An 11,833-nucleotide genomic window follows, 5' to 3' on the forward strand; every position below is an offset into this window, starting at 1 on the left:
ATGAAAATGGCTTTTTACCTGTGTGAATCATCATGTGCTGAGTTAAAACATGTTTATAACCAAAACTTTTTCCACAGGTCACGCATAAAAACGGATTTTCACCTGTGTGAATCATCATGTGCTGAGTTAAATCCTGTTTTCGAATAAAACTTTTTACACAGGTCACACATGAAAACGGCTTTTCACCAGTGTGAATCATCATGTGCTGAGTTAAATTCTGTTTTCGAATAAAACTTTTTCCACAGGTCACACATGAAAACGGCTTTTCACCTGTGTGAATCCTCATGTGTCCAGTTAAATCCTGTTTTCGAATAAAACTTTTTCCACAGGTCACACATGAAAACGGCTTTTCACCAGTGTGAATAATCATGTGACGAGTTAATTCCTGTTTTTGACGAAAACCCTTTCCACAGGTCACGCATGAAAACGGCTTTTCACCTGTGTGAATAATCATGTGACGAGTTAATTCCTGTTTTTGACGAAAACCCTTTCCACAGGTCACGCATGAAAACGGCTTTTCACCTGTGTGAATAATCATGTGACGAGTTAATTCCTGTTTTTGACGAAAACCCTTTCCACAGGTCACGCATGAAAACGGCTTTTCACCAGTGTGAATCATCATGTGCTGAGTTAAATCCTGTTTTCGAATAAAACTTTTTCCACAGGTCACGCATGAAAACGGCTTTTTACCTGTGTGAATCATCATGTGCTGAGTTAAAACCTGTTTATAACCAAAACTTTTTCCACAGGTCACACATGAAAACGGCTTTTCACCAGTGTGAATCATCATGTGCTGAGTTAAATCCTGTTTTCGAATAAAACTTTTTCCACAGGTCACACATGAAAACGGCTTTTCACCTGTGTGAATCATCATGTGCTGAGTTAAATCCTGTTTTCGAATAAAACTTTTTCCACAGTTCACACATGAAAACGGCTTTTCACCAGTATGTATCATCATGTGCTGAGTTAAATCCTGTTTTCGAATAAAACTTTTTCCACAGTTCACACATGAAAACGGCTTCTCAGCAGTATGAATCATCATGTGCTGAGTTAAACTCTGTTTTCGAATAAAACTTTTTCCACAGGTCACACATGAAAACGGCTTTTCACCAGTGTGAATCATCATGTGCTGAGTTAAAGCCGGTTTATAACCAAAACTTTTTCCACAGGTCACACATGAAAACGGCTTTTGACCAGTGTGAATCATCATGTGCCGAGTTAAAGCCGGTTTATAACCAAAACTTTTTCCACAGGTCACACATGAAAACGGCTTTTCACCAGTGTGAATCCTCATGTGCTGAGTTAAAGCCAGTTTATAACCAAAACTTTTTCCACAGGTCACACATGAAAACGGCTTTTCACCAGTGTGAATCCTCATGTGCCGAATTAAATGTTGTTTTTGACAAAAACTTTTTCCACAATTTCCACATGAAAACGGCTTTTCACCAGTGTGAATCATCATATGCTTAGTTAAATGCTGTTTGTGACTAAAACATTTTCCACAGTTCACACATGAAAACGGCTTTTCACCAGTGTGAATCATCATGTGCCGAGTTAAAGCCAGTTTACAACCAAAACTTTTTCCACAGTTCACACATGAAAACGGCTTTTCACCTGTATGAGTTCTCATGTGTCCAGTTAAATGCTGTTTTCGAATAAAACTTTTTCCACAGGTCACACATGAAAACGGCTTTTCACCTGTGTGAATCCTCATGTGCTGAGTTAAATCCCCTTTTCGAATAAAACTTTCTCCACAGGTCACGCATGAAAACGGCTTTTCACCAGTGTGAATCATCATGTGCTGAGTTAAAGCTGGTTTATAACCAAAACTTTTTCCACAGGTCACACATGAAAACGGCTTTTCACCAGTGTGAATCATCATGTGCTGAGTTAAAGCTGGTTTATAACCAAAACTTTTTCCACAGGTCACACATGAAAACGGCTTTTCACCAGTGTGAATCATCATGTGCTTAGTTAAATGCGGTTTTTGACCAAAACTTTTTCCACAGGTCACACATGAAAACGGCTTTTCACCAGTATGAATCATCATGTGCTGAGTTAAAGCCCGTTTTCGAATAAAACTTTTTAAACAGGTCACACATGAAAACGGCTTTTGACCCGTATGAGTTTTCATGTGAGCATCAAAAACGGATTTGAAAGACAAACGCTTTTTACAGATGACACTTGAGAAAGGTTTTCTTCTTTCCTGATTTTGGTTCTCAGCTTCAGCAGCTTCCTGGAAGATGACTTGGTTCCTGTTTGGTTCTGATTCAGTGTGGTCTGCTTGCTCATCAACAGGAACCACCATGCAGGTATCAGTCTCCTGTTTTAATTCAATCTGTTCTTCACCCTGACTGCAGTAAACTTCTTTCTCTTCCACTTTTATCTGCTGGTGTTTTAGATCCTCCTGCTCTTCTTTTATCTGATGATCTTCTGGCTCTTCCTGTTCTTGTTTCACCTGCACAGGTTCTAACTCCTCCTGGTCCAGAGTGGATCTCCTCTCCTGGTTATAAACGTTACACTGCAGGCAATCTGGAGAAGAAAACAGAGAAAGAGTAATTGGTACCTTTTCTGAAATAAATACGAGTAACTGTTCATCGTTTAAGACAGAAATGAACAAAAAAAAAAAAACACCTTGAAAACTCAAGAGCATAGACAGAGATACAGATCAGTCGATATATCCAGCTGACATTTGGGGAAATCTCAAATTAACGGATATGAAAAAAAATATTTTATTACAAAATTAATTGTAGTAGGGATTATTGTTAATATTTACCTGCAAATTGTATTATTTCAAGATACTATTTATTTGTATTACTTTGAATTATATTGAAATTTTACTTTAGTTCACTTTATATCTTTATGGTTTATTTATAAACATGAGTTTATTTGTAGGTTAATAGCTGTTTAGTTTTTGTTCCTTTGTTATTAACTTTTCTAAGTTAGACATTAAGAACTGTGGGTCCATTTTCTGTAAGTATAGGGACTGGTATAGGACCAGCATGCACTGGGTTGGGCCTGTGGGTTTTGACCAGAGCAGGAGAGGAAACAATGAAAAGTAGTGATGGTGAGATGCAGCTTCATGAAGCCCTGAGGAACTCCATCCAATCATTCGACTCATGAGCCGATGCACCGCGGTGCTTCATTTGCTCTACTGTGACATCAACTGGACAATATATGTAAAATAGGCAACGTGAAAACAACATGAGGCTTTACAATGAATAAACAAGTTTAAAATGTTTGTGATTCTGATACATAAATTCTGATTAATCTGGTTGTATGAAACAATGGCTGGATCCAAAAGAAACTAGAAACAAATAGAAAAGAGGGTTGTGATTGGCTTGTTACTCGCTATGTCACCAGGGACAACGATTTATTACTAAAAAATAAAAACTTTAACTGCTCAGGTTTAGGTGAGTTCTCTGTCTTACCCGCTTCATTACTCAACACATCACTAATGAAAAGTTTGATCTTTGTTATTTGCTTGTCAAACTGGAAAAAAATAAACTACAAAAGCAATTTTCAAGTTGTTTGGACATTGAACTTCTTTTATTTATGTAACTGTTTGGTGTATTAGTTGAAAACGGCGTAAAAATAAAGAAACTGTAAATTCCCACCCATATTGGGCCCATGAATGCACCTTTGCCCATAGTCATTGTGCCCTTTTTCCCCATAGACTATAAATAAACGCCTCATGGACCGCTCTTGCCTATTGTTACTGAAGAGATTTAAGGCGGCCATCTTGGAGCGGTCGACCGTTCCACTCAGCTTTATGTTTAACAGACTCAATGACGTATCAGCGCATTTATCAATCATAACTCGCTAAATACTAAACAGATATTTACCAATTTTTCTGTAAACCTTATTAAAAGGTTAGCAACATTTACAAGGAAATGATTTTTAAAGTATTTTTGAATGACTGATATAAGGTTGAGCATATTTAACTATTCTTAGTGGGGAAAACAGATTAGAGTCAGAATAGAATGTGTTGATATTTCTGTATTATGATTATTTTACAAAGCACACAACCAGTCATAATTTTTGAAATATGTTATTTAGTAATATCAGTACATATTTATATAAATATACAAACACAAAATGATACAATCAGAGAGAAATAAAGATGCTTTAATAATTATTAATGCTGAATAATATGCATTAAGCTACACATATTTATATGGACATGCGTATATACATAATATCTATATAGGTTTTATTCATGTTTTCCAGCCGAGGAGGAGCTTAAGAGAGATTCAGCAGCTGAGATTCATCAGTGCAGTGAATCCGTCTCTCCTTAAAGACATTCCCCACTTCTTCCTCACATGGTCTTTATGAAACCTTCAAAACAAAAACAGGAGCTATTTTACTTTAGACAGAGTGAAAGAATTTCATATAAATAAGAGTCTTTCCCACCTTGTGTGGAATAATCTAAATCAATGTTAGGGAAAGAGATCCAAAAAGTGGTGAAATCAACCTTTATTGAAGTTTAACTAATTAGAAAAAGGTTTCACAAATCCCAAACAAGGTTCTGAATATTCTGCTGTTAGAGCAGAATAATCCAGTTCAGATCTGAAGAGTCCAGGTGTTGTAGTTTTTAAACTAGAATCGAATAAGATGCGGAAGCTAGTGAAAAATTAGGTGGAATAACCCTTTAGCCATTTCCCGAATCGGAAACCAACTTCAGCTTCGTATATATGAGCCATTTTCACAGCGTAATTGTGATTCCTGCGTTCATTTACCGGTTAACAAAACATTTATACGGGAAAAGAACATTTACTAAAATGATCCTCATACAGAAAGGTGCAGACATTTAGACCTTAACCTGCATCCAAACGCTGGTGGTTCCTACCTATTCGGTGTAAGATTATCTGGGGCCTCCGGGAGAAATCCAGCAGTCTGCGATGATCATCCATCTCTTCCTCCGACTTGACGATGATTTCTTTAAACTCTGTGAATGTTTCTTCAGCAGCAGTTAACGGCTCGTTGATAAACTCGTTTAGAGAAACAGTCTAACATTCAACCAAACAGACCATGCGCCATTTTCTTTGTCTTCTTCTTCTTCTTTGGGATTTTATGACTGTCGTTCATTCATGTCATTGCATTACCGCCACCTTGTGGATCTTACGATCATCACATCTAAAGATTTCTCATACAGTGCCAGTTCTCTTTGAAAAAACGTAAAATCTTTTCTTCCACTTTATCTAAATAAAACAAATACAATATTAGTATTCCAGTTTTCCACAAATCCAAAGTTAATATTGTCTTCTGATTCGTATCTCCTACATCCCGCAACATGTTTCACAGTTTCTTCACTCCACCAGATCAGAACCTTTCGAACATTCAACAAAACAGACCATGCGCCATTTTCTTTCTTTCCGTTTCCTCGTCCTTCTTCTTCTTCTTGAACTTTATTGGTGGTTGGCAAAAAACGTTGGGTGAGCATTACCGCCACCAATTGGTAAGGAGTGTGGACCACATGACAAAAAATAAAACAAAAAAACAAAACCCTACATCCTATTATGTAACTCACTCTGCTTAAAAAAAATCAAACATAGTCTGATATAATCTGCTTCCCGAGTCCTTTTGCAGTAAATCAACAATATCAAATTTCATTTTCATATTACTAAGGTTTCTTATTAACTTGTTTCTCTGCAACAGATAATTCCTGCAACTTAAAATAACATGCTCCAATGTCTCATCTTCCCCACAGTCACATTTCCCTGCCTGATGTTTCCCTATCAAAAATAGTGATCTATTTAGTCCAGTGTGTCCAATTCTAAGTAGTAGAATAATTATCTCTTCTCTCCTGTTTCTTTCTGTTCTTCTCATTTGTCCAATTCTGTTTTGGATTTTATAAAAACCACCTTCCTTTCTTTTCTTCTACCCATAACCTTTGCCACCTCTCTTTTGTTTTCTGTTTAATTATACCCTTTATTTCTGTTATAGTAAAACTAACATTAAAGTTAATGTACCTGATTGGTACTCTCCTTAGCCATCCTGTCTGCCATTTCATTCCCCTTAATCCTGTGATGTGCTGGAACCCATACAAAATTTACTGTTGGCCCCATCATGTTGATTCTGTAAAGTGTTTGTTGTATTTCAATTAATATATCTGGTCTACTTTCTGACAAATGAAGAACTAGAATCTGAGCAAATGATAGATTTTAATGGTCTGACCTCTTCCACCCATTGAACTGCTAAAAGCAAAGCTAGCATTTCTCCTGTATACACCGATACTCCATCACTAATCCTTTTCCCTACCTTAATTTGAAACTGTGGCACAATAAATGCTATCCCTACCCTATTAGCTGCATCTGTGTATATTTGTATATAGTTATAATATTTATTTAAGTATTCTTGTACTATATATTTATTCATAATGTGATATTTATCTTTGTTCTTCTTTTCTAATAATGAAAAATCAACTTCAGCATCAGGAAGTATCCAAGGTGGCCCTGCGGGTAATGGAACTGTCTGACATATATCTAACTGTCTTTATGTGGCTCTGAAGGTTCAGGTCAGAGTCCATCACTACACTCAGATTTCAAATCTGAGATCGCTAGTTTTTAGTTGTAATAATTGAAGCTATGCAAGGATTGTTCCTCTTTAGCTCCAACATATTATACAAAAAATTTAGTTTTGTTGCATTATTCCTGTGTCTTTGCTACTCTTTTATATGTTCCCTGAAAATTATACTTTAACTCCCAAATTTGAACAAATGCAATTTTATATTAACCTTAACTTTTTATAGGTTTATTTTTGTCTGGTGGTAAAATAACATAATTTGGATTTAGGTACATATTAGCCAGATCCTGAGAATTGGATTGTCATGTGAGACATTGTTGCTGGTTTAGGGGAGTGTCTGGGTTTTGGGAGTCACGGGCTCTGTGGCAGAGAGAAAGGGGGAGGTTGTGAGCAGCGCCTCCACAAGAATGATTGACAGCTTTCGTCAGATCCTCGTCCTGGTCGTGATTGGTTCTGAGGGAGCAGTGTACGTTTGCAGATGACAGCAGGGGGAAGGCAAAGAAGTTTGTTTTTTTTAAGAAATATTATCTATCTTACATTATACTGTGATAATTTTAAAAAATATATGTAAAGAGCATATTTTCTATATGTTTCATACTGCAGCTTTACCTAGAACGCTGACGCAGCACTAGCTCCATGGTTCCATTTTCTCTGTACACAAATAAACCCTTGTAACAGGGTAATTGTGATCTCTGCGTTTATTTTTCTGTTAACAAAACATTTATACAGGAAAAGAACATTTACTAAAATGATCCTCATACAGAAAGGTGCAGATATTAAGAATTTAACCTGCATCCAAACGCTGGTGTTTCCTACCTATTCGGTGTAAGATTATCTGGGGCCTCCGGGAGAAATCCTGATCATCCATCTCTTCCTCGAACTTGACAATTATTTTTTTTAACTCTGTAAATGTTTCTTCAGCAGCAGGGAACCGCTCATGCCTTGAAGCTCAAACAAAGACATTGTTTTAGAGAAAACACTCGTACGTTCCTACATCCCACTAACATTTTTCACAGTTTCTTGAACAATACACCAAATATGAATATATAGGATTCTTCCCCATATTAAAAAGTAATAGAAAGAAATTTTAATTCTGCACATAATTATTTCTTATCCCTCGGCTGTCCCTTTTTGATGCGTTATTCTTCTGTAGTTGCCACTGCTTTGTGTAATTTTTTTTTTATTGAACAAATTGAAGTTTATATCAACATTGACTTTTTATAGCCTTATTTTTATTTGTTTAAAACAATAGAATTTTGATCTGATTTCACTTCGAACAGTGAGAAAACATAACTATGTGTTTTTATTTCATTTCGTGTACGTAAACTAATTGTTTCTACTCTATTTATAGTCATAAATAAATATCTCAATACTGTACTGTCAATCTGTAATTAATATGAAGCTGTGAAGTTGTTAAAAAAACATTGTCAATTTTGATGCCTCTTGTCTTGAGGTGTTAAATCTTCAATACTATAAAAAAAACCAATAATGTTGAGCAAAAACTCATCCTGATTCCACCCCCAAAAATTGCATTAAATAAAAATTTACTCAAAATGGGCCAAGAATTGCACAGTGTAGCTTTAGACAGAACTTTGAGAAAGAGCGCACAGGTGCATTGCTGCCATCTACTGGGTTTAAATACAGGGTGATAAATAAACAAACAAATCTTTCTCTCTCAAAAGAATTTATATACTTTAATTACTCCTGTAATCAAACATATATCCATTTACATACACACAAAAAATATTGTTTCAACTTTAAAAAGTAAAAGTACTCTAAAAATAGCTGAGGCAAAAGAGCAGCAGTTTTTCTCAGTTGCTGTGGAGCATTTCTCAGAGCAGAACTGAAATTCTCAAAACTACTTCTTCAACCTCCAAATCACTGCACCTCCTGTATACATTAAAAAAAAAACATTTTCTCAGTTCTGTGAACACGTTGCAAATGATTGTAAACTATTTCCTGCCTTTTTCTTTATTTTGATCAAAATGTATTACATGGGTCTTTGTTGAATTGTCTCCACCTCTACAACATTTAAGTGTAACTTTATGTTATAAGTGTTAGCATGCAAAATGTCATGTGTCAAGTATATTTTTGTACAATGAGACTTAATGAGACTTATTTTCTGTCCTGAACTATTAATTTGCTCCCAGGTGAATCCTGACTTTCTTCAACAAAGACAAACGTGTGAAGCATTAAATTAACCAGTTTTCCTGTTATGAAAAGTTAAATAGCAAGGATAGGAGGTAGGAGACTAAACAAAAATGTAATTTATCTCAGCATGTAATTCTGCCTTATGTTCCTATTTCTATTATTTTTCTTTGTGTTCTGCTTTCTGTATCACAATGACACGGTCTGGGAACACATTACAGAAAAATCATAAATGTGAATCTTGTCCAGTCTCTCGCCACTGGTCTCCTTTAACAGTTTACAACATGACATCAAAACTTTAACCATAGTTTACAGCAGAACATCCCTGCAGAGTACAATGTTATATTCACAACATGACTAATCAATTTGACTCGTATCCATACACAACGAAACAATGACTTGACATTCTGGGGCACAGATATATTCATTGACACAAATATTTACTTTTGAGAGATAAACTAAGGATTTTAACTGGCTATTGCTGGCAATCTTAACTGTTTGTACAAATTGTTTTGAGAAATGCACTTCCTGTTTTGTAAATGTAAACAATGATTCAAGAAAGGCACCAAAGTGACCGAGAAAAACTGGAATACCAAAAAGAAAGGCAACCCCAGTTATTGAAGACAACCACAGATCATTTGTACAATCAAAAACAATCAATGAATGTAAGAGTGAATTAGCTTTTAAATAAGTTATTAAAATGTCAAATAAACGACAGAATCAATTTCAATCTCACTTTAAAAACAAAACTATCACACTTGTGTATCAATTGTATGGGTAACCGCAAACTGCAGATTTTTACTGGAAATGTCCAAGTCCCACCAAAATCAGATAATTTTACAACAATCATGTTATTACAACTTCTGGTCTATGAGGTTTATGAACCATCAAATGATCACAGTTGATCTTTTCCACAAACTAGAAAAGTTAGAGGTCTTTAATCTGTGTGAGTTCCTGAGGGAAGTGTTACTTTCCATATTTAGTTGAAACAATTTCTCCAGTTCATAGACAAGAAATTCCTCCTTTCATTCTGGTTTTTACCCGAATGATTTTACAGTGAACTTTAACATCATACATAAAAAAATACTGCTCAAATTATGACTAGTTTTCCTTCCTAAATGACGCATTTAGGTAATGTTTTCTTAAAAGGTTATTACAAGGTAACCAAGTACCTTTTACTCATGTGTGTTTTAAATGACTTACTTGGACTAGAGTAGATTTTATTTAACTAAGCACATGGCTTTTCATGTGCTTAGTTAAAGCATGTCTCCGACTGAAACCTTTTCCACAAGCTGAGCATGAAAAAGGCTTCTCACCTGTGTGAATCGTCATGTGATCAGTTAAGCTACATTTTTGATTGAAACCTTTTCCACAAGTCAGACACTGAAAAGGCCTCTCGCCTGTGTGAATCAGCATGTGACGAGTTAAAATACCTTTTTGACTGAAACATTTTCCGCAGGTCACACATGAAAAAGGCTTTTCACCTGTGTGAATCATCATGTGACTTGTTAAATTCTGTTTCTGAGCAAAACTTTTTCCACAGTTCACGCAAATATAAGGCTTCAACACCGAGTGACTCCTCATGTGAAGATTCACAGAATATTGATCAACAAACCGTTTTCCACAGGTCTTACATTGGAAAGGCTTCTCACCTGTGTGCCTTCTCACGTGAATAATCAAAGAACCTTTTGAAATGAAATGTTTACCACATGTAATGCATTGGAATTGCTTTTCACCTGTGTGAGCTTTCATGTGAACAGTTAGATTACTTCTTCTACTGAAACTTCTTCCACACTTGACGCACAGAAATGGCTTTTCGCCTGTATGAACTCTCATGTGAACAGTTAGGTCACTATTACAACTGAAACCTTTTCCACAGTTCACGCATAGAAGAGGTTTCTCACCTGTGTGGTCTGACATGTGACGATTTAATTTATCTTTTCGGCTGAAACGTTTCCGGCTTGAGACAGGCCTCTCACATGTCTTTTTAGTCAAGTCACTACTTTGAGGAAGGTTTTCATGACCTTTTTGCTTTGAACTGTCACCATGCTGTCTGGCTTTCTGGTGCCTCTTATGTTTCTTCTCTTCATCTCTTTTCGCTCCAAAGTTGTTATCATTGCTTCTTTCCTGATTTTGGTTCTCAGCTTCAGCAGCTTCCTGAAAGATGACTTGAGTCCTGTTTGGTTCTGGTTCAGTTTGATGTGTTTGCTCATAATAAGCATCAGCCTCCTGTTTCAGTGCAAGCTGTTCTTCGCCCTGACTGTAGTAAACTTCGTCCTCTTCCACTTTTATCTGCAAATAATCTAACTCCTCCTGCTCTTCTTTTATTTGCTGACATTCTGTCTTTTCATCTTCTTGCTTCACCTGCAGAGGCTCCAACTCCTCCTGGTCCGGAGTGAAGCTCCACTCCTGTTTACATGGCTCCTCCTTAATAAGGTTATGCTCCAGGAGGTCTGGACAATAAAACAGATAAAAATAGGAATTGTTAACTTTATCGAAGAAATCGTTTAAGACAGAAATCAACATATACGCACACCTGAAAACTCAGGAGTGTAAACAGATCATTTGATATATTCATCCAAACGCTGGCGTTTCGTACCTTTTCGGTTTAAAACTATCTGGGATGTCCGGGTAAAATCCATCTCTTCCTCGGACTTGATAACAATTTCTTTAAACTCTGTGACCGTTTCTTCAGTCTGAGCTAACTGATCGCTGATAAGCTCTCGCTGAAGCTGCACTGAAGACATTTTCTTTACAGATGCCACTCACATTCGACAAAACAAACCATCCGTCTTCCGCCTTGTATTCTTCTTCTTCGGGGTTTCATGACTGTCGGCATCAACATTGTTGCATTACCGCCACCCTCTGGATCATAGGATAATCACATCGAAATGCTTCTTAACACGACCAATTCTCCACAAAAACGTAAAGTCTTCGCTTCCTCTTCCACCGTATCTATCTAAAACTCTGTAAATTCATGGGTAATGTTGTTCTCTATCTCATATTTCCTACATTCTGCAAGCCAGTAGGATACATCGCCCCCACTGAAGAGTACCAGTAACATATTCTCATTGTATACTTATCTCTTCTTCTTTCTGACCCCCTTCAAATGTTCCTTTTTCAGGAATGTAACATCGTGTTGTGCGGTGGTTATATGCGC

The 11,833-nt window shown here is 36.4% G+C and overlaps 2 protein-coding genes across 3 annotated transcripts; both read right to left on the bottom strand.

Annotated features, from left to right (window-relative positions):
* Nucleotides 1–262: 262 nt before the first annotated feature.
* Nucleotides 263–2,297, bottom strand: LOC116730903 (gastrula zinc finger protein XlCGF57.1-like; the record flags this gene model as incomplete). Its single annotated transcript, XM_032580465.1, has 3 exons — nucleotides 1,783–2,297; nucleotides 859–1,614; nucleotides 263–522 (listed from the first exon to the last, which is right to left on the bottom strand). Coding segments are annotated over exons 1-3 (1,368 nt in total), but the record flags the coding sequence as incomplete, so codon positions are not given.
* A 5,903-nt stretch (nucleotides 2,298–8,200) lies between these two features.
* LOC116730902 (gastrula zinc finger protein XlCGF57.1-like) lies at nucleotides 8,201–11,547 on the bottom strand. 2 transcript variants are annotated; one of them, XM_032580464.1, is made up of 3 exons: nucleotides 11,273–11,547; nucleotides 10,410–11,126; nucleotides 8,201–10,325 (listed from the first exon to the last, which is right to left on the bottom strand). In XM_032580464.1, exons 1-3 carry the CDS (start codon nucleotides 11,418–11,420, stop codon nucleotides 9,898–9,900), a joined length of 1,293 nt encoding a protein of 430 aa, XP_032436355.1. In that variant the 5' UTR covers nucleotides 11,421–11,547; the 3' UTR covers nucleotides 8,201–9,897. The 2 variants fall into 2 exon arrangements, with proteins under 2 accessions (XP_032436355.1, XP_032436354.1); XM_032580463.1 differs by having other exon boundaries at nucleotides 8,201–11,126.
* Nucleotides 11,548–11,833: the final 286 nt, after the last annotated feature.

The sequence above is a fragment of the Xiphophorus hellerii genome, chromosome 13 (assembly GCF_003331165.1).
Source record: "Xiphophorus hellerii strain 12219 chromosome 13, Xiphophorus_hellerii-4.1, whole genome shotgun sequence".
Lineage (NCBI taxonomy): Eukaryota > Metazoa > Chordata > Actinopteri > Cyprinodontiformes > Poeciliidae > Xiphophorus > Xiphophorus hellerii.